Source organism: Mastigoproctus giganteus, chromosome 11 (assembly GCF_048544385.1).
Source record: "Mastigoproctus giganteus isolate SK-2022 chromosome 11, ASM4854438v1, whole genome shotgun sequence".
Lineage (NCBI taxonomy): Eukaryota > Metazoa > Arthropoda > Arachnida > Uropygi > Thelyphonidae > Mastigoproctus > Mastigoproctus giganteus.
In genome coordinates, this window is record NC_143585.1 from 105593036 (window position 1) to 105617707 (window position 24672).

At 36.4% G+C, this 24672-nt stretch overlaps 1 protein-coding gene across 1 annotated transcript in view; it reads right to left on the reverse strand.

Moving 5' to 3' along the window:
• LOC150078328 (erythroid differentiation-related factor 1) overlaps nt 1–24672 on the reverse strand; it is a 257306-nt gene that overhangs the window by 133995 nt on the left and 98639 nt on the right. The window contains exons 9-10 of the mRNA XM_090384532.1: nt 17083–17194; nt 2086–2233 (exon numbers count right to left, since the gene is read on the reverse strand). Coding sequence (XP_090240658.1) covers nt 2086–2233; nt 17083–17194 — 260 coding nt within the window. The remainder of the gene's footprint in view (nt 1–2085; nt 2234–17082; nt 17195–24672) is intronic.

The following is a 24672-nucleotide window of genomic DNA, read 5'->3' on the forward strand; positions in this document are numbered from 1 at the left end:
TGCAAGAAAGCTTACCTTATATGTACATTTTATTTATATATTTACAATAACAGCTTTTGATATAGCTTGTGTTGATTTTAAAATTGCTCAAAAATGTAGTGTAAATCCAGTGCTTATCCAAATCCAGACTTTTTTAGAACATCTAGTTCAGTTTGCAACAAAAAGTTATTTGATAGCTTTTCACATTATTAGCACTTGCTGACTCACTTGATCACAATGAGGCCATTAAAAAAAAAAGAGAGAGAGAGAGAGAGAGAGAGAGAGAAGTTGAACTTAACTACATAGTAAACTGAAATCAATTATTCAGACATGAAATACACATAAACAGTACACAAACCAAATCAAAACTGCATTGCTGAGTGGTGCTACCAACCCTTGTGCAGCTAAAAGCAACTCCTTGTAAGGAAATGATAGATAGTTCCTAAAGAAGTTTTATAAACAGCACTTTAATAAACTTCAGCTAATTAGAATCCCTGAGCAGGATGATGTATAAATTGTTTATTTTTGTAATGCATAAAAAATGGTGTAATGACCACTTTGATATATTTTACACCTATAGTACCAAATGATCAGTCATTTATAGCTGTGGACACAGGAAATCTGTGACAGTAAGGACAGCTACAGAAAATTAGTGCAAACATGTAAATTATCTACAAAAAATAACCTTTGGTCAATAAAACAGACAGTTTTTTACATAAATTTGAAATGCTTTGCAGCATTCAGAGTTTGGCTGGCAATTCAACAGTTTTTTCATTGATTAAAGAATCGATTAAAAGTCAATTTAAATCAAAGAACACCTCTTTGAAGGTAAGTACTGTGAATTGCAGTCGATTGGGGAAAACTGAATTGAAAAGCTTTATTTATTTTTTTTTTTTAATGGGTCTCTCAGGCATACAAATGCCTCACAAAGCATTTGGAGTGAATAGCATTATTTAGGAGAATGAGAGCACAACTCTGGGGAAGGGTATCAAAAAATACAGAGCAATGTAGTGAATAAGTGCTGAGTGAAATACACTATAGTTAGGGACAACTGTATACTCTCTTATACAGAAGGTCACAAACCTAGAGACAACATGATAGTTTTTCTTTTTGATGCATTCAAAGTTTTAATTGTCTGAGCAATTTTTTGCTGCCTGTTTAGTATCATAATGAAAATTTGTTTCTCTATAAACAATGCTTCAATACAGAAGCAGAAGCATATTTGCTATAAAAAATTAACAATCTTGAAAGTTTACTTTCTGGAAACTCGTAAGAGTTCCAGAAAAGTAAACCCAAAATATACTCTTGACAAATTCCATAAAATGTCTTCATCTGATAAATATGATAAACAAATTCTTAATTTTTAAAAGGCAGTAACAATGTATTAAGTAGGTTTTGTAACGACACTTTACCACATGTGTGCTGCAGGAGATACCAAGTTATGCCACTCTCATGGCATAGCCTGGTATCTCCTGTGGACAGTTTGGTCTTCCATGTTAGAGTTATAAGCTTAGTCTAAACCAAAAATTTAAACACAGAAAATTCAAAGATTTAAACACAGAAATCCAAAATGTACCAATTCATTTGGTTGTTGGGACTGTTTGGGTCCATTTTAGTAACTGTGCTCTCATTCCAATAAACTAATTAAATACTTCACATGGTAAAGTGTCTTTTCAAAATCTACTTAGTAGCAACTCCACATAATGTCCTCGAGTTTAATTAGTAACAAAGTACATTTTGTATAAAAATATATATGTAATAAATTGCAAATATATTCATGTCAACTAACACTAAGCCTTTGCCTAAGCCTATGCCTTTAATTCAAATTTAGAATTTTACATTCAGCATATGTCAACCTTAAAATTTTAGATGATTTTTTAGTGCTTCAATGGTCAACTTATTTGTCAGAATATACAGTTTTATACTGAAAATTATGTTTATGTACAGCCAGCAGCCATCCATAAATTGTATAATAAACAATTTATTAAAAAGTAACATATTATGTTACTTTTTAATATTAAGTTTACAAAAAGTAGAATTTTATATAACTTGTATAAAATCCCCCATTTATATACATGTAATAATGGATTGAAATCAATAGCTCACCTTTAAAAAGCCAGTATGTATGACCACTTTTTGTTGCATTTGATTTTAGAAAGGACAAAATATTTTGTGCAATATCTTTTACAACTTTAGGAGAAAACTGGGAATTCTTTAGTTGTGGAATATCTTCTGTTTTAATCAATTCATATTTCTGAAATTATATTTAATTAATAATGAAATAATTCATTAATCACAATTAATAATTACTGCATATAATTCTCAAGTATTATATCAACTTTTATATCTAATTTTACCAGAAATTAAAAAGGATCAACTGGTAATAGAAAATCCTTTTAAATTATTTCTTGAGCAAAAAATTTTTAAAATTATTTCTTGAGTGAAAAATTTTTAAAATTATTTCTACTTCAAATATAAGGTTCACTTTATGAGCTAAATGCACTAAATGGGCAATTATAACTTCCATTATGAACAAATTTTCTTTAAAGTCTGCATTATGAATGTGAAAACTTATCAAGATATAAGGCCGGTAGAAGTTTTATAACTGAAAACATAATAAAAAATCTTTATAGCATATAATATTTACAATGGCTAAATGATGCAAACATGCAGACTTTTTCTGCATCTACCAAAAAAATAAAAAATTCCTCACTGCTAAACTGTGACAATTTAATTCCACTTTGTACTTTAACTCACAATTTCAACCACCATAGCACGTAATCTATTAACTAAAAACAATTATTAACTAGCCTGCAATTAAGTCACAACAGAGGTTAGGCAAGCAAAGGAAGATTACAAGAAGTCAATGGAAGAATTTAAAGAAATCACAGCAAGGACTTCTTTACTTATGTAAACACTAGAAGAAAGAAGATGGATCATATCGATCCACTAGATGTGAATGGCTTAACTGTTGATGATCCTACTCAGGTTGCTGGCAGACTGAAAAAGTATTTTGCATCTACATTCGCACAGGATTTTTTATGGTTGGAGATGCCAGAAATTTATCAAATTTTAACAGGTAACTAAATGATTTTGTGATAACTGAGAGGAAAGTGGAAGAGAAGAGAAACTATTGAAGCTAAATGTACAAAAGGCAATAGGAGTGAATGGAATCTATCCAATTATATTAAGGGAAGCAGCAAAGGGGGTAAACTAACCTTTAGGTACAACTGAAATACATCCTTGTATTCAGGGTAGTCCTTTATGGACTGGAGATATGCAAATTTATCCCCAATTCACAAAGGGGATTGAAGGGTGACACGAGTAATTACAGACCTGTTAGTCTGACTTCTTCCAGGGATAATAATGGAGTGGCTGGTTAAAGAAGTAATGCAGGATGATCTTGTCTGAATAATCTGAATGGATATTGTGACGAAAAACAAAGGAAATAGATGCAAAAATTAATAATTTTGATATTGTGTAATTGGATTTCATAAAAGCTTTTGATACTGTTGTCCATAAGAGACTGCTGTACACAATTCAAGCAGTGGCATTACAGGCAAGTTACTAATGAGGATAAAGGGATGGTTAATTGGGAGAACACAGAAAATAGTATTAATGGGCACTGCTTTTCATGGCCTAATGTTAATAGTGGAGTTCTGCATAGTTCAGTGCTGGTTGTCGTTTGTTTGTTTATTATTTGGTTTTTAGGAGCATTAGCAACTAAGGCCATATTGCTCCAGGGATATGCAGTAGTCATTCCCTGACCTTTCCGCATCCTCCGTATTTGGTGGTCATGGGCTCGAACCCCGATCTAATCAAGAAGCGTGTGCTACGCACTGCTGCTCCTACCCACTTGGCTACGGAGGCACCAGTTCAGTGCTGGATCCATTATTGTTTTCTGTACTTATAAATGATATTAGTATTAGCAATGGCCACATGGTGCAAAGAAGCCTATTGCACCAGAAAAAAAAAATAATAATAATAAATAAATAAAATGATAATAATAATAAAAAAATAATAAATAAATAAATAATAATAAGAAGAAAATTTTAAAAATATAATTAATAAGAGAAAAGGAAATAGACTACCTATGCGTTTAACCTCCTCCCGTTGGTAATTATCCAGCTGACCTTTGAATTTCCCCAAACTGTCAACCCCTATCACCCATGTAGGTAAGTTATTCCAGTAATTTATAACCTTGCTGGCTAAAATAAAACTTGCTGCAATCCAGCCTAAATATCTCCCACCGTAACTTGAAATTATGGTCCCTAGTTCTAGAACCATTTATAACCGTGAAAATTTCATCCTCATTCATTTTATTTATGCCTCTCAGAGCCTTAAACACATCAATCAGGTCTCCTCTAAGGTGCCTAGTTTCCAAGCTCTGCAACCCACATATTCAAAGTCTTTCCTCATATGGATGCCCTTTTGCTGATCCCAGGGGCTCACATCTGGTGAGTATGGGCTTGGCAAACCCAGGGTCCTGAGCTGGATCACTGGATCCTTCTTCTCTTTCTTGGTGATTCCCCTTCTACTTCTGACTCTCTCTCTCTCTCTCTCTCTCTCTCTCTCTCTCTCTCTCTCTCTCTCTCTCTCTCTCTCTCAGGGTAATGCAGGAATTTTTTTTTTTGGCTGGTGCAGCATAAGTCTCAGGCTTCCTTGCACCATATATGACTAATAATAATAATAATCTCACCAGGTGAGTTACCTGTCTTTGGATACTTTCAACAAGCACAATGTCTTTCTTCAGGTGCGGTCTCCATACCTGAATACAGTATTCCAAGTATGGTCTAACAATAGCCTTATATAACGGGATTATGACGTCCTCATCTCTACTAGTAATTGTTGGATAAATCATCGACAGGACACCATGGGCCTTCCTTGCAGCCTGTCTATAATGCTCGGAGAACTTCATGCCTGACCATATCATAAAACACAAGTCCCTTTCCTCCACTACCGGCTTTAGTTCAACTCCATCAAGTATATGTTATTTTGGAGTTACTGTTCCCCAGGTATAATATTTTGCTGGATTAAAGCATAGCTGCCATTTTTCTGACTATCCCTGAAGCCTGTCTAGCCACTCTGAAGAAGGCCACTGTGCTTGGTGGTGATCATTAACTACTCTACCAATCTTTTATGTCATCTATAAATTTAGACATCATGCCCTCTATCCCTTCATTGATGTCATTTATGAAAATCAAAAACAAAAGTGGTCCTGATACTGATCCTTGGGGAACCCCAACCCTGGAAACAGACAACCTATGCATTTTCCTCCTCCCGTAGGTAATTCAGCTGACCTTTGAATTTCCCCAAACTGTCAGCCTCTACTACTACCCATGTAGGTAACTTATTCTAGTAATTTATAACTCGCTGGCTAAAATAAAACTATTGGTGACTAAACTTGCTGGCTTAAATAAAATACTGATGAGCTTATTAGGCTTAATACCTAAATTTGCTGATGATATGGCAAAGTTGGGAAGTTGATTTTAAGTTGGGAAGAATGGTCATTAACCATTCTTCCCAACTTAAAATCACAACAAACTATGAGAGTTTCCCTGTACTTACTTGTAAATGTCATTAAAGAAGTTTAGAAACAGGAGGATCTCCCAATACTAGTTCCTAAGTGATTCCACTTGCTACACTAATTCATTCAAAAGATTTTCCCATAATGACTACCCATCCCCATCTCCGATATTTTGGCCAACCTCTGATCCCACAAAGGATCTTACCAGTAATCTTAATTTGCTCTAGTTTATGTAATAGCCTTTCGTAAGGAACTAAATCAAAAACTTTACTGAAGTCAAGATAAATAATGTCCAAGTTGTTTCTTGTCTCCAACAGTTTTATGACCTTGTTATAATAACTAAGCTAGTTTAAAGCAAAGGCTATGAGTCTAAAGTAATTCTATCATTAAGAGAATCAGATCAGTTAAAGCTTCCATACACATGTAAGAACCTAACTAACTAACTTAACAGTGGTCTTTCATGAATGTTATTAGTTGGTCCAAATGTCAGAAATGTAAAGGGAGTTCTCACTTAATAGAATTTTATGATTTCATGATGCACTTATGTAAAGTGTGATTTTGGAAATTTTTTATAAATTTCATTGGCATATATGTAAGAAATCTGCAGTCAACCTTTCATTGACATTTAATGATGAATATCACTGGAACCACTCAATGATTAATGCTTCATATGCTAATAACTTGTAACTGGATTTTAATTTTACTAAAATTTGAGCTGAGCTCTGTTCTGGAGTAATTCGTGCAGAAGTTCACTTAGCATGGTTGTACTCTAGATGTTGTAGGGGAACCATATTTTTATACTTTTAGAGACAAGTTTCATATATATATTGGAAACTTTAGCCAATTCTCTTATTTATCATAACTAACTAGATTGGTCAAGAAAGACTTCTTCCCTTGTGAACTCACTCTGTGAACCATTAAGGATACCATTTCTATCAAGATGGTCCTGTATCTTCTTAACCACAGACACCAAGATCTTATCCACCACTGCAGCCAAATTCACTGATCTATAGTTGCCCATCATATCTTCCTCACCTTTGTAATTGGAGAAAACATTAGTACTTCTTCAATGGCAATCTCCTTAGAATCCAATAATTTCATCCATAACATTCAAATGTGCTGATGGACTTGAAGTTTTTTTTCTAGTATAATGGGATGTATACTATTCACCCTGGACTCTCTCTCTCTCTCTCAATAATTTTTCTAATAGGCTCTTCTTTGAGATTGTTATATTACTTTACAGCAATCTGACTCTTCACTTTTTTTTCCCATGGTTGTAGTCTTTTAACTGTAAATATCATTGCAAAGTATATTAAAATCATCTGATACTCCTGCTTGGCTTTCTATGATTCTTCCACTTCAACCAATTAAGTAGTTTATCTCATTCATTCTCTTCTTTTTTTTTGTATTCATTTTTGAGAACTTGTTTCCATTTTTACCTACCTCTCTTTGTTAGCAATTTCTTACATTCGGTTTTCATCTGTCTTATACCATCATTGGTCTTGTTGCATATACTCATTTTGTTATAATACTCATATAAATAGTGTATAAAGAAGTAGCTGTACAAAGATGTATATAGTACTGTATAAAGATGAACAAAAGAAGACATAAAAAAGAGGAATTATAATTATTTTAACACTGAATGGTCCAAAATCATTTAAAAACACAGTGATTCTGAAAGATATTCTGTAGTTACAGTCATATGAGTTGCCATTTATAACTTTTTTTTTTTTTTGTCCTCGCCTTTTCCCATTATATGGGGTCAGCGTTTTTTAATTGTTTTGGCATGCAATTTTTTTGGCCGGATGCCCTTCCCTTTATCCGGGCTGGGAATATGCGGTAGTCATTGCCTGACCTGCCGCATCCTGCATATTTGGTGGGTACGGGCTCGAACCCCAGTCTAATCAAGAAGCGTGTGCTATGCACTACTGCTCCTGCCCACCTGGCTACGGAGCCGCCGCTAGTTGCCATTTATAACTATCCCCCATATTCTATATTTTTTCTGACTTCTGACCCCACAAAGGATCTTACCAGTAATTCCAATTTGCTCCAGTTTATATAACAGCCTTATATAGGGAACTATATCAAAAGTTTTACTGAAGTCAAGATAAATGCTGAAGTAATTCTTTCTTGCATCCAACTACTTTAGCATTAGCAAGGGCACATGATGCAAAAAAGCAAGGTTATATAGCATCAGCCAAAAAAAAAAAAAAAAAAAAAAAAACCCCTCTTATTTCACCCATTCCCTCGCTTCAAATGTTTGTCAAGTTCTGCCTTGAATCTATTTAAGCTATCAACTTCTACAATGACAGATGGAAGTTTGTTCCAGCAATCAACTACCCACTGGCTAAGGGCAAATTCCGCACATCTATCCTACAACCGTCTTTCGTCAATTTTAATTTATGCCCTCTCAGGCGATTATTCTGAGCAAGAGGAAGAATCCCATCAGCATTGAGCATGCTCAAACCATTCAAGGCTTTATACACCTCAATCAGATCACCTCGCAGGTGCCTAGTCTCTAGACACTGTAATTTGCAAAACTTAAGCCTTTCTTCGTAAGAGCAACCCTTTGTTCTGTTCACTAATCTTGTTGCCCTTCTCTGTACTTGTTCCAACAGCACTACATCCTTCTTAAAATGAGGCCCCCAGACCTGTATACAGTACTCAAGGTGTGGCCTGACCATTGCCTTATACAAGGGGATATCTAGTTTACAGCTAAAGCTTTAATCAATAAGGTAAATAATAAAGTAATTCTTTCAATACTAATGTCATTAAGGAAGATCAGAAATGGAGGGAGGGGCAAAACTGCTACGTTAGTCCACTCAGAGTAGTTTCCATTTATAACTACCCCATCTCTTATCTTTTAATCAATCTCTGATCCCACAATGGATCTCACCAGTAATCCCAATTTTCTCCAGTTTGTATAATATAATTTTAAAGGGGACTATATCAAAAGCTTTTTTTGCAAATTCAGATAAATAATGTTGAAGTTGTGTCTTGCATTAAACTTCTTATGACTTTGTCATAATAACTAAATCTCCAAGCAACTGAATAATTTTATTGAAATAAAGTTATTCACTTGCATATAGTGTTCAAAGATGAGGTCTGACCCAGAGGTGGACTGGCCATAAGACTTACTGGGGGAACCTTGGTGAGCCGGAGGCTGGTGTGATTTTCAATATTACACTCTGATTTCCGATACAGTCTGCATGGGCAGCACAGCAGTATCGTCACTGACCTCCCCACACTGGGTGGAAAAGGCACAGATTCGAATTCCGTTGATGATGTGAGGAACTTTAATGGGTTTTTTTCACTCTGTGGCTGAGTTAGTCAGTCTCAGGAGTAGATAGCAAGGCTTTTCCCCCAGAAACTGGGGTTTTTTGTACAGCAAAACAGACAAATCGACCATAGAACACACACAATTAAGACACACTAATATAGTATGGTTTTTTTTTTTTTGGCCTTCGATACATTCTATTTGTTGACCAATATATAGTGACTTAGAATAAGTGGGTTGCAGAGTTTGGAAACTCAGCACCTTAGAGGAGACTTGATTGAGGTGTTTACAGCTCTGAGAGGTATGAAAATGAATGAGGATGAAATTTTCATGGTTATAAATGATTCTAGAACAAGGAGCCATAATTTCAAGTTACAGAGGAAGATATTTAGACTGGATTGCAGGAAGTTTTATTTCAGCCAGTGAGTTTTAAATTACTGGAATAAGTTACCTACATGGATGGTAGAGGCCGACAGTTTGGGGAAATCCAAAGGTCAGCTGGATAATTTACCTACAGGAGGAGGGAACACATAGGTTGTCTATTTCCTTTTCTCTTATTAATTATTATTTTAAAAATTTTTCTTCTTATTATTATTAGTTTATTCATTTTTTATTTTATTTTATTATTATTATTATTATTAGTTTATTCATTTTTTGTTATTTTATTTTATTTTATTATTATTTTTTGTCTGGTGCAGCATAAAACACAGGCTTCCCTTGCACCATGTGGACATTGCTAATACTAATACTAAATATGAAAACTAAATGCACAAAAATAATAAGAAAGTTGATTATTAAGAAAATCATATGAGGAGATAATTACTCTAATTATTTGTAATCCCCCTCCCCACCATCACACACACTTCTGCATAATATGGCCATAAACACTAACATGAGACTGCTGCAAGTTTTTCCTGGTAAGAATTTTTGACCCAGTCCTCCTCTTGTCTGACCACTGATTTTTTTACACTAGGATAATTTTTGACAACTTTTTTTGTAAGAAAGCTTAATTGGTAAAGAGCATAAGCCAGTATGGTTATGTGGGGAAAATATAAGAAGGAAGTTTGATAATGAAATTTGTCAATGGGTATGGTCCAGTTGAAGGCTCAAAAAAAGAAGAGTTATCTAAGAAATGGCAGAAGAAACTAATGAAAAAGAAAGACAACTACTGGTTGGAGATTTAAACAGTGCGATAAGAAATGACAATTACATCTAGAGATAGTTTAGGAAAATTTGGACAGAAAGATAAAAGGCGACTAGAATTCGATGCAAGTCACGCAATCTTAATTAAACATGGAATTTCAGCATGGCAATAGGGTGCCCAGAAGATCTGTTTTACTATGTTTTAGTAATAGTAATAGCCATGCAGTACAAGGAAGCCAGAGGCTTTTGCTACACTGGCTGGAAAGAAAAAAAAAACAAAAAAAAAAAAACCCCAGAGTAGATAAAATACAAATGATTTGCTTCCCTCCTCACATAAGTAACTAAGCAGTTGATCTATGAATTCATTCAAACTGTCAGCCTCAACTACCCATGAAGACAACCTGTTCCACTAATCAACGACTCACTGGCTAAAAAAAAACTTCCTATAATCTAGTCTAAATTTCTTCTCTTGTAATGAGGCACCTCCGTAGCCAGGTGGGCAGGAGCAGCAGTGCGTAGCACACGCTTCTTGATTAGACCGGGGTTCAAGCCCGTGATCACCAAATACGGAGGATGCGGAAAGGTCAGAGAATGACCACCGCATATCACCGGAGCAATATGGCCTTAGTTGCTAATGCTCCTAAAAACCAAATAACAAATAACATTCTCTTGTAATGTGAATTTATGACTGCAAGTTCTAAAATTCACTATAACAGTGAAAATTCCACCTTCATTCATTTTACTAGCCCCTCTCAGAGCCTTATAAACCTCAAACTTGGCAACTAGGCACCTCACAGGTGCCTGGTTGCCAAGCTCTGTAGCCCACATATTCAGAGTCTTTCCTCATATCGTATGGTCACTTATCTGCCAACTTCACCATTCAAGTTTCCTGACTTTGGACCCTTTCAAGAAGCTCAATGTCTTTTTCCAGATGAGGTCTCCATATCTGAACACAGTATTCCAGTTCGAGCCCGTCACCACCAAATATGGAGAATGCGGAAAGGTCATGGAATGACCACCGTATATCCCGGAGCAATATGGCCTTAGTTGCTAATGCTCCTAAAAACCAAATAACAACAAACAGTATTCCAAATGTGGTCTTACAATTGCCTTATGCAGTGGGACTATGGCTATGAGTGGAGAAGTGTCACTTGCCACTTCTCCAATCCAAAGGAATCTCTCCTAAATCTAAAGATTCCTCTCATAATTAATTTCAATGATTCAATACACTGACTGGTGGCCTTCCTCAAAATTACTGGGTATGTGCCATCAACTCCAGGAGCCTTACTTGCCTTTATGCTTGAAAGTTTTTCTAATAAACAGTCATCTGTAATTTCGAAATCACTAATTTCATATGACTCAGCCTCACTTGCACAGCTTATTCTCAAAAATGAAGGGCCTTTCTTCAGTAAAGACAGGTGCAAAGTACATGTTTAATTCATCCACAACATCATCTGTGTTGTGTGAGACTTTCCAACACTTGCTTCTCTTTTGGGTCCAATGTGATTTCATTTTCACTTCCTTGATTTCACATATATGAAAAATTCCTTGTCTCCATTCTTTGATCTCTTGGTTGGCCAGTGCTTTCTCATAACACAGCCCTGGCCTCTCTAACTTTATCTGTGATATCATTACAAATCACCTTGTAGCTATGTAGGGTTCAGCACTATTTCTTGCTCTGTAACTGTCCCATGCTATCTTTTTATGCTCTTTTTGACTAGCCAGTTCTGCATTCATCCATTCAGGATCCTCCCCCTGCAATACTTTATTAATGGCATGTATGCGTTCATGGCTTCTGTGATTTTTGCTTTAAAGGTATTCCAAAATTCAAGTGTATTCACCTTCATTGTGCAATCTGTCCAATTAATAGATGCCACATAGCACCTTAAGCTGTCAAATTCCCCTCTTCTGAAATTAAAATCTGTGCCTTTACCTTTAACTACTGTAACATCTTTCTTCATTTTCCAACTGACAAATGCATGATCATCATCTGCCAATGGTTCTTGTATTTTAAGCCCTGTGATGTCATCTAATTCAAGAATAATGATGAGGTCAAGAACCTAGTATTATCTCTGACATTACTAAGACCAAATTCAACATCTATTACAAACTGTTTTTTTAGGTAACTTGCAAGGTCGTAAATTATAATTTACTACCTCGCAAGGACCAAATTTCACTTTTATCCAAAGTGATTAAATTACTGTATAATTTACCATCATGCAAGTTACCTAAAAAACAGTTTGTAATAGATATTACAAACTGTTTTTTAGTTTATTTTAGTAAATTAATTTGGTCTTTGTAATGTTCCACAAAAAGATTTATTTATTCAACAAAGTTAACCAAGTGGTGAATAACATAAAAGACACGCAACTTACTAAATTGAATAAACATGAAAGTTCAGCTTTATGTGAACTTTGGGTAATAAAGACACTATTCAGAAAGCAGATAAAGCAGATAAAGTTGTAATACTCGATAAAACTGATTATATAAATAAGTTAGATTCAATTACATCAGATACCTCCACTTCTCTTGAGGTAGACCCGGTACTATTTATCAATTTGGTCAATCATTACAATAAAAAAAAAATGTTAACCACGTATTGAAAAATTCATTACCATGTCTTAGTTAAAGGAATTGAATGTCAGAACATACAACATTCCCACACTTTTTGGTCAGATAAAACTGCATAAGACCGGATTTCCTATTCGGCCCATTGTTTCTTACAGAAACTCAGCATTTTTATCCTTTGAACACCATATACACTGGTGTTCAAAGAAAGTGCATCATCGATAAAACTGATTATATAAATAAGTTAGATTCAATTACATCAGATACCTCCACTTCTCTTGAGGTAGACCCGGTACTATTTATCAATTTGGTCAATCATTACAATAAAAAAAAAATGTTAACCACGTATTGAAAAATTCATTACCATGTCTTAGTTAAAGGAATTGAATGTCAGAACATACAACATTCCCACACTTTTTGGTCAGATAAAACTGCATAAGACCGGATTTCCTATTCGGCCCATTGTTTCTTACAGAAACTCAGCATTTTTATCCTTTGAACACCATATACACTGGTGTTCAAAGAAAGTGCATCACCTAGGAATTTCACATTTCTAACCCTTTTTCGCCATGGTATGTTACATAAATGACTAGCATCACAAATAGAAATATAAAGAAAAGATATTTATTAATAGTTAAGGCAAAGCTAAATTAATATTTGACAGGTGCTCTCAAATATTCCAAAATGAAATTGAAAGCCTTCAATTTCCTTCAGTTGAAAAGGTGCAAACTAAACTAATATTTAGTTGAACTGTTTCTGGCCCTGATGACAGAAGCACACTGTCGAGGCATTGAAAAGATCAATTTCTGAAGATAATCAACTGATAGTTCATGGTTCCAAACTGTAGATTCCACATGATGCTTACAGTTCTCTATAGGATTCAGGTCCAGGCTGTTTCCTGGCCAGCTAAGAGTTGTAATTTACCGTCCTTCCAACCATTTTTTCACCTGTAGGCATTGAGAAACTGTTTCATCAGTTTCTCAATGCCTATAAATAATCAACGACGGAATCTGCTTTAGACTCAGAAATACAGATATTAACCAGAAGATTCTTAAACAGAGGTTATCCCCTTGCTACAATAAACCAAATTAGGGTACAAGCTAAGGATAGGATACAAAAAAACTACATCAACCATCAATAGTAACACCAAAATATACTTTATTTCTGTTCCACATGTTGAACAGTGGCACAAGCAGCTTAACAGATTCTTTAAAGATACCGAATTTAAGATTGTGGTCAGACCAACACGGAAATTACACGCTATACTGTACAATCGCTCAGTTCTTTCCTCTTTCACGACACAAATAAATGACTTGGTATAGAGCATTTCTTGCAGTGATTGTGGCTCATCTTACCAAGGAACTACGCGATTTCCGGTGAATATTCGAGTAAAGCAGCATGTGTCCTCAGTACGTGCTTCTCCTTCAGCAGCATCAGAATTAGCCTTTCATGCTGTTATGAAAACCATATATTTTTATTTAACAAGGCCAAAATACTTAGTGTCCAATGTAATTATATGAGACTATTAATCACAGAAACCATCGAAATTGAATGAGAATTCTATTAACGTTTGCCGTCCGTATCTAATCTCTGATTCATGGTCTTTTGCGCGCATGCGCGAAGACAAATAATTGTGGCCTTTCACACACATCGTGAGGACAAATAATTTCCCTATTTAAGATTCAAGCTCACATACTCTGTAATTTCCATTCCTGCGATCCCAACATACAGTCGAAAAGCACTGTCTATTTCAGGAAGGAAAATAGTTTTACAAAATGTACATTAAATTTTGAATTATATTAAATTAAATTAAATTAAATTTTTTTTTATTTTTTAATTAATTTTTGAATTGTTTTCAATTGATTTTTTACTGTAATCATTTTGCTTCAATCTTTTATTTATTTTAATTTCTGGAGAGTATCACACTGAAGTGTTCTACGTATCATATTCAGGTAAATTTCTCTTATTCTTCTAAAAATAAAGAATATTTTTGAAAATTCCTGAACTGTTATTCAAAATTATTATAATTGAACACACCACAACTTTGCTACCAGTATCAAGTTCTGAAATTATATTTGGGAAAAATCTACAATTCATTCAGATTTTGTAAGGAGTGAGGATACTCATTCCCGTGTACTAAGGGATGAGTATCTATCCTCACTGTCCAAATGCCAACAGGAAAACTTCCTGCATTTTCATGTTAGCATTTGGACAGAGAGTTATGTCAAGTTTTAATCAAAAACTAACCAAAATGCTTAAGGAAACAATCATGTTTCTTCAAATATGTAAGCTGATGAGTCAAATGCAAATATTTTTTGGGCATAAAAGATTTTACAAATGTCACAATGCAGCAGAAGTTAACATGTGTACTGTCCGTCTGTCAACATTCCATAAAGCAAACTAACCACAAAGTGAGACAATGCATGCATGTCAACTATTGCCAAGGCGTTAGGGGAACAGCATAGACTTAAACAGTTCACAACTGGTTTGTGCCACACCACCTTACAATTAGATCTGAATATGTAACATGTGCAGAAAGACAGTGTGCCATGCAACTTGGTTCATAACCTAAAGGAAGACAGCATGATCATTAGCAGACATCATTAAAGCAGCAGCTGAAGATCATGATATCTGTGGGAAGACTCCTCACCATGGATAAAATATAGTGCATCTTGTATGATCCAAAAACAAAATATTACACTGAAAGGAGAGAATTTACAGGACACTTGGTTCCTGGCAATGTGATGCTGTCGCCCCTCTCGCTAGTGGACAAACCCACCGCATGGCAGGTATATAGGTACACTGCATTCACATAGATGGTAATTCAATGTCAGTATGGATAAATGTCATGAGTTAACTGACTTTGAAAGAGGGATGATAGTGGGTGCCAGACGAATGGGTCACTCTATTGTGGAGGTGGTACAGAAACTGCACTATTCCTGTTTGACAGTATCAAGAGTGTATCGGGAATATGCCATTTCCAGAATAACATCTCATCTTGGACAGCGCTGTGGGCAGAAAAAGGTGGTGGATGCACATGGCCATCTGTCTCGCATTGTTTCAGCCAACCAGAGAATGACAGTGGCACAAATCACTGCCAAATTCAACAAGGGAGGTGCCAGAAACATCTCCACCAAGACCATTGGGGGATCATTAGCCGCAATAGGTTATGGGAGCCACCAGAATCCCATTGCTAACACCACGACACAAGATTCTATGGACAGGTCTCCTGGTCCGATGAGTCCCGTTTCCATATGCACTCTCCCGTCCTATTTTTAGAGGACGGGAGGGTGCATATCTGGCAGAAACTGCACAAAGCCATGCACCCATCATGTCAAAAAGTTCAGGCAGGTGGACAGTTGGTAATGGTCTGGGGCATGTTCAATTGGCACATGTTGGGACTTCTGGTATGTCTAAACACATCTCTGAATAGTCCAGGTTACGTGTCCATCCTTGCAGACCATCTGCATTGCTCCATGGTCATCATGCACCCACAGGGCAATGGACTCTTCCAGCAGGACAATGCGCTTGTTCTGCGCTTGCTTGCAATTCGAACCATGTTCTAGGCACCACAGAGCTGTGGTGCCTAGAACATGGTTCGAAGAGCATTCAGCAGATTTTACCACCATGGAATGGCCTCCCTGTTCATGGACATGAACCCTGTGGAGCATCTTTGGGATACTGTGGAAAGGTCCGTTAGAGCTTTGGGTCCTCCACCCAGAAATGTGACAGAATTATGGACAGCGGTGCAGCAAGCATGGATGGAAATATCTGTGGAGCGCTTTTGTGAACTAGTAGACTCAATGCCTCGCTGTGTGACTGGCCTTATCTGGGCAAAAGGTGGACCTACCCGTTACTAAGTAGGCATCCCATGATTTCTGTCCAATCAGTGTAATTAGTTCATAAAAGCAAACCCTTAACTTATATGAAGAAAATCTTTAACTTATCGTGTTGAAGAAAATCTTTAACTTATCTTGTTGAAGAAATTTCAACAAGACAAATCAAAGGTTAATGAGTTTTTGGAAATCTCTTATGATACAAAGGAAAAGTGCATTATAAATAAATTCCCGATGGAAGAAGTTAAAAAAAATATATATATTATTTTGTCTTTAACAGGAAGTTACATCATGAAAGCAATCATGATTGTGGGATAAGAAAAACTGGATTCTGTTTCAAGGCAATACATCACCTCAGCAGGAATGATTGGTGACTGTGGATACAAAGGTGGTTCCTCCTACCACATCCACCACACTCTTCATTGACTGGTGGAAGTTCGGTAGCAAAAAGTCACTACCAGGCTTCACCTATACAGACAAACTAAGATAGCTCAAGTCATGCAGATTCAGTAGCATCAAATAGGTGAAATTACGACAGACACCCTACATTTGATTTCATAAAAAAGACTTCCAGGACTTCTTTCAGAGGCTGTACCAACGTTGGATGAAATATTCAAATTACTTATCCTTTTCCACTTTGTTCAGTGGAAAAAAGGTGAGTAATTTGGAGGAAGAACTATAATGTCAATCATTACTAGAAACACTGGAATCTATCATGAACAAATTGAATGAAATAAAAACAAAGAACATACTTGTACAATACCATCTAGGTGGTAGCACATTACAACTTCTGGAACGTTACACATCAGATTGTCCAACCAATAATCCAAACCAGTTAGCACATTAACTGGTTTCTGCATATCCCTTTGAAAATAGAATAAAACAATAAATTAACATGTATGTAATTAAATAAATACTGTAACAATAAGTGTTAAAAATAAAATAATCTAAGATACCGTTACTGTACACATCTTAAAATTAAATACTTTTAAGATTTTATTATTGACAATCACTTGATCCAGGGATAAAAAAAATGTCCATTACAGTCTACTAGTTGAGCCAAGAAAAATCCTGTTACACAAAAAAATTGGGACTGATGAAACAATTTGTTAAGGTTGTGGATCAAAATGGATCAGCTTTCAAATACATCAAGGAAAAATTTCCAAGACTTAGTGAGGCCAAAATAAAGGAAGACATGTTCACTGGCTCACAGATATGGGACCTTCTCAATGACAAACACTTTGATTGGATCCTCCACAGTGATGAGAAATTGGCCTAGGATGCTTTCAAACTTATAGCAACAAACTTTCTGGGAAACAACAAAACAGATAACTATAAGCAGCTTTGAGAAACCTGTCATCACACCATAAATTAGGCTGCAACATGTCATTAAAAATACACTTTCTTTACTCTCATTTGGATTTTTTCCTAGACAACTGTGGTACATTAAGTGATGAGCACGGCAAGAGATTCCATCAGGACATCTCAGTGATGGAGAAGTGATACCAAGGCAAATGGAACTTTGCAATGCTAACTGACTATTGCTGGATTGTGACAAGGGGTTGCCACAGATTTGGAATATAATTGACAGGCAAAGAAGAAGAAGTGTAAAATGTGATTTTATGTATTTTTACAATCAGTGTGATTTAATATTTTTTTCCAATAACTAAAAATGTATCAATTTTTATTACAGTAGATTCCGGTTATTTGGGCCACCGGTTAATCGGGGCAGCCGTTTATTTAGGGCAAATCTTAAAAAACAGAACCCAATTGACAAATTAGCCAGGGTTTACTTTGCTTAATTGGGACAAAATGCCGTTTAATCGGGGCAGGAGACCGCAGCACTGGAGATCACCCTATGATTGTCTGGAGGTCACAACCATAAAACAATAAAAACAATTAGCGGTCACCTGTTTATTGGGCTTTTCTGTTAGTGCAATCTATCATAAACGAATAGTAAACTCAATCTGACTGAATTTGCAATAATACAGACAGCTGGAATTCTGTGAGTTATTATGGTAAAATGTGTTTACATTTCCATGTAATCTTCAATCATATAAAAAAATTAATTTTCAGATCTTCTCTTCATTCCTTTTTAAAACTTTGTAACTCGTTACTCCGTTCTGACTTGCGCATATCGTGTTAATTGCAATTTGTGTGTGCCGTGTCCCTTGTTATTGATTGCTTATCTTGTTACTGTTTTAAATTTTAACCCCCACCTACAAATGTCAGTGAACAGAAATGTCAACTAGTTAGTTAGGTATGTACATATTACAGTACATATTAATTATTCCGATTTTACGGTATCATTTAATTTTTTAATTCGTAAGGTAATAAAGGGTAAATTTGTGCTTAATATATCATTGCTTTTATAGCCTGTGGATAATATTCCTCCTATTTTCGCTAATTAGAATCGCTGTTTAATAAATTAAAATTCAATTCACAAACGTGATCACAATGACCGCCGCTTACTTCACATCGTACAGTGAACGGTACTTTACTATGGTGACTCCATCGTAACATGATTTTGATTTGATTGTACACTGAACCAATTGTAAAAGGGGGGGATACATTGTATTTTTAACTATTTACGTAAAACTTCGGATAATTGGGTCAGCTGCTTAATCGGGCCAAAATGCACTAGTCCTGATGTGTCCCAATTAACCGGAATCGACTGTATTTTAAAGTGTTTTGTAAAGTTTTTTTTATAGTATAACATGCTTTTCAACATAAGATATATTAAACCAGTACCATGGATGTTCTTTATTTATCCCATAGCATAAAATATGCTACATTAGGCTGATGTAGCATATTTTATGGAATATAAGGCATAACAAGTATTTTGCAAAACTTCAACAAAACTTAAGGATAATTTTAGGGTTACAAAGGAGATAGGGCAGTATACTTTTTATTACAAAATGGGCATTAATGAATTTTTTATGGATATAGATCTGCAATTAAAAAAAATATAAATGATGCAGATCAGGGTATAAAATTCACAAAGTATAAATTTTTCTATTTTTGGTGGCTGCTATAGACCACATATCTGCTCAAAGGTTAAAATAGTTTTACTTTCTTACTGTAGTATACAATAACTTTCCAATTTATTAGGTGTACCCAACTATCCAAGCAATCAGTCTGTCAGAAACATCATATGTCTGTACCAAGTTAGTCAGATAATTAGGGTACGTTCAAATTCAATGAGAGAATAAGTCAACAGCACAACCTAAGTTACTCTGAGGACATTATGATAGTCAGTGCCAGACATGCCAGTGCAAGTATACAGTGCTGCCCTGAAGAGGTGTTAGCACAAAATATTGTCTAGAGTGTACTGAGAATAACTGAACACTCAGAAAAAATCCAGCTAGTGTTGTGTCCTATGGTTGGAGACTGCTTGTTGACGTGAGACTGACAGAAGGTGAAAAGAACAGGAAGTTTAACAGAAGGGTCACAACTGGTCAAATGACAGAACAGAACAACAGTTATGTCAAAGGAGTATATTGGAACATAAAATATGTTGAACACTATCACTGATACTGGTGGTACAGCAGTTGATTTTAGTGAGTTAACTCTTGCCAGCTAAAAACAAGCAGATACTGTGAGCAGGAACACTGATACTCAGCATTTGAGGAGTAAAAAAGGTTTCATAGTCTGATGAACACCAGTTCCAGTTATTCCATGTTAATGACAAGACCAGGGAATGGCAAAGTTTACCAACATCATAAATTAAAATTTACAGGTTTTACAGCTTCCACTCTTGTCCACTAAAAACAAGAAGCTATGGGTACAATGGGCACAGAATACCAATACTGGACATCCAAGGAGTGTAAAATAGTTGCCTAGTTTGATGAATCCCAGTTCCAGCTGTTCCATGTTAATGACAAGACCAGAATATGATGACAGCCACATGAATCAATGGGCTCATCGTGCCAGGTGTCTCTGATACTGCTGGATCAATATTTTGAATGCTATAGTCAACTTGAACAGTAGTGTGCCCCTTATCTGGTTGATTTTGGCAGGATAATGGGCCATGTCACAACATGATCACTTGGGAATGGTCACAGTAGCACGAAAATAACTATGCCACACTTTAGTGGCTTGTCCAGTCACATCTCAACGTAACTGGGAATATGTGGGATGAGGTGGAACAAGCTGTTCATGGTGGGATTCACCACATCTGGTCTGAGATAACTGAAGGGTGCAATGTCTGCATGAGCCACCTCCCTATAAAATTTGGGAACCTCATAGCATCCATATTCCAATGACTTGAGGCTTTTCTGAGAGCTATGGGCAGTGTTATTCACTATAGGTTAGTGTAAGCAAACTGGAGACCAAAAAGATACGATGATGCTATTGTAACCAGCTAATATTTTAATTGTTTGTAAAGTGCAGCGTTAATAAAAAATCAAGAAAACCATGGATGATTTTGCAATAAATGGAAGGTCGCTGTCATACAGAGAAAAAAACAAAACACAAACACTATGTGAAAGAAATGAATTTTGAGACACTACAGCAATCATTAGTAAGTTTGAAAGATAAAGAGCTATCTCCCATTACATGCTATGAACAACTACCATAGCCAGGAATCTATTTTGGAGTCAACATAAAAAGTTATTTTCTCAGAGGCTGGAATAAGTATATTAAGGTATTGACCCCAAGTCAACTATCTCTGATCTACTACTCATGCATTTTTAATAAAGTAAATTTTTCCGAAGATAAAATTAATAAAAAAAAAAAAAACTGACATCCTATATGCTGTTATTAGCATTTGATGCTGGCACCACGATTTGACTACTAAAAGTTTTGATTAACAAAAAACATACAATGCTTTCTTAGCCAGATAGTTTAATGCAAGATATTAAAACAAACACATAATTTGATAATATGCCTCTCTCTGTGTTCCATAAATGCAGTTATTACATTTCCCCCACTATCTTACAGAACCAATTCCTACTTTAATGGTGAATGGATAATTAAAATATGAAAATTAAATACACTAATTAACTAAAAACATTAAGTGGACCTTAAAAAAATATGCTACGTAAGAGAGTGACAACACCTTCCCAAGATCGATATATGAAAGGCTATGCCTTCGTAATCGCCATGCTAGCACTCCTGATCTAAAACTGGACTTTGAAATAGCCTATGGTGTTGAAACAAGTGCATGAACTATCCAAAGACAGCTTTTGGAATGTGGTCTGCATGCCTATTGGCCCAAGAAGAAGCCTTTGTTGACCCAACAAATGAGAAAGAAGCAACTTTCAAGAAGCAACTGGTAGAGAATGAAAGGGAACTGGGGGTGGTTGTGCAGGCAGATATGAAGTTCTCTGAGCAGTGCAGACGGGCTGCAAGAGTAGCTCATGGTGTATTGTCAATGATATATAGGAATTTTTCTAGCAGGGATAAGGAGGTGATTATTCCCTTGTATAAGGCAATGGTCGGCCACACCTAGAGTACTGTATACAGGCCTGGAGGCCTCATTTCAAGAAGGATGTAGAGCTGCTGGAACGAGTACAGAGAAGGGCAACAAGATTAGTGAATGGAACAAAGGGGTGCTCTTACGAAGAAAGGCTCAAGATTTGCAAATTACAGTGTCTGGAGACTAGGCACCAGCGAGGTGATCTGATAGAGGTGTATAAAGCATTGAATGGTTTGAGCATGCTCAATGCTGATGGGATTCTTCCACTCGCTCAGAATAATTACCTGAGAGGGCATAAATTCAAATTGAGGAAAGGCAGATGTAGGATAGACGTGCGGAAATTTGCCTTTAGCCAGCGAGTGGTTGGTTGGTGGAACAGACTTCCATCCCTTGTCGTGGAAGTTGATAGCCTAAATAAGTTTAAGGCTCAGCTGGACAGGTATTTTGAATAAACAGAGGGGTGAAGTGGGAGTGGTTTTTTTTTTTTTTTTTTTTTTGGCTGATGCTGCATAAGCTTGCTTTCTTGCATCAAATGCCTCTACTAATGCTAATGCTAATGCTAACTTGATTGGGCTAAAACGAATTTTTCATGAAAGAAGAGCAATGAGACACCATCTTTTCTGACGAATTGAAATTCAATCTGCATGGCTCGGATGGGAAGAGATATGTCAGAAGATGAAAATTGGAGGCATACCATCCTGACTGCATAACACCAACTGTAAAGTTCCCTGCCGGTCAGATGGTCTGGGTTGTTGTTGTTATTTAGCTTAACGACACAAGGGCTACTGAGACCAAATTGTGTCTGCTCATAGTTTATTTAGTCGAAATATACCGCTGTAGATGTTAAATTAAATACTCCTATATAGGCCAATACATTTTAAATAGATTACAAGTTCTTTTATGTTTGCTTCATTTCCCAGGATATGTGTTAAATCATGTGAGAGGTTCAACCTAGAGACCGACTGAAAAGTGTTTGACCGTATGGTTGAATATAAGGGACAATCAAAGAGGAAATGCCTAACAGTAAGTTGACTATCACAGGATGAACACTGGGGTGGATCTTCTCCCAGTAGCAGGAACAGATGGGTATGATTAGTGTGTCCAATTCTCAGTCCTGCCAGCACCACTTCTTCTCGTCTGTTTTGTCGAAAGCTTGAGAGCCACAGCTTTGGTTCTTGCTTTATCTGGTAAAGTTTATTGTTGGTGTTACTTTTCCAGATCTGTGACCAGTTGTCGTAACTTGCTTTGCAAATAACAGGCTTATAATCAGTGTAAGGAACCTGAAGATGTTCGGGGACAGCTGGTTGAGGATGTTTAGCTGCGAGGTCCGCACTTTCATTTCCCGGAATACCAGACTGGCCAGGGATCAAGCAAAAACTGATTGATTGATTGGACACACTGCAGGAAAATAGCTGAGAATGAATGTGTTTCAAGGTAGGATGAGAAGATGAGAAATTCGTCCTTATGGCAGAAACAGCACTGAGCGAGTCAGTGTAAATTATGGAAGGTGAGAAGGAAAATTCAATAATTTTACTGAGTGCTAATTTGATGGCATATAATTCGGCTGTGAAGATGCTGCAGGCTAATGGTAGTGAGGCAGTAACCGTTAGAGAAGGAAAAACTGCAGCAGCACCAACAATACTGGCTGTTTTGGATCCATCAGTATAGACTTTACAAGCATGTGAGTTCAGAGTAGTGTGAGCTAAGTGCAACTGCCTGATATTAAAGGAAGGTACAGTATTCTTTCCCCACTCCAGAAAAAATGTATCATGGGAGGGAGAAACATATGTCCAAGGTGGAACAGGTGCAGTTGTGTCCTGAAAAATATCGTTTAAATTGATATGCCAACTCTGAGAAAGCTCTTTAATCCTGAGTGAAGCAGGTCTGTTTTCATTTGGCTTGCTGTCATATAACAAATCCCACCGAGCATTATAAAGATATTCCCAACTGGGGTGAGATGGAAGACTCTGGATCTTAGCAGCGTAGTGGAGCAGTAATGATTTCCTACGAAGATGTAATGGAGGATCTGTGCTTCGATATAAAGACTCTGGATTGGAGAAGTCCTAAAAGTGCCCAGCGCAGTCCTGAGAGTACTGTGCTGGACAATATTTACACGTTGTAAAGTAGTGCTCCTGGCAGAGTCATAGACCGGACAACAATAATCTAGCCGTGAATGGATTAAAGTTCTATAAAGATGCAGTAGAATATACCGATCAGCGTCCCATGACATAGCCGAGACTGATCGCAGTATATTCAGTTGCTTTAGACATGTATTTCTTAAATGAGAAATGAGAGCTTGGAAGTTCAGCTTGCTATCTAATATCACTCCAAGGAATTTAACGGTACTTACAAGTGGGGTTGGAATATTGTTTATTTGTACTTCCGGATCGGGATGGCGAGCTCGTTTCTTGCAAAAGTGGGTGAGAGTGCATTTCTTTTCTGATAGTCTGTAGCCATTCCGTGAAGTCCACGATTGTATTTTGGTAATGGCAAGTTGGAGCTGCCGTTCGATGGTGTTCATACTTTGAGACTGACAAGAAATTGTAAGGTCATCTGCGTACATGTAAATTTCAACAGTTTTTGGGATATCTCGTGTTATGCTGCTAACTCGGATTGAAAATAGTGTTGGGCTAAGTATCGATCCCTGCGGGACTCCTTCTTCCTGGATGTGAGATGCAGAGAGTACATTTTTATATCGGACCTGAAAAGAACGCAATTGTAGAAAATTTTGAATTATTTTCGGCAAATGGCCCCTAAACCCCAAGTGGTAAAGGTCCATAATAATCCCATGACGCCATGTAGTGTCAAATGCCTTTTCAAAATCTAGGTTGACCATGACTAGATGTTGTTTCATGACAAAGGCATTGCGGATATGAGATTCGGCTTTGATAAGCACATCCAGCGTTGATCTATTCTTCCGAAA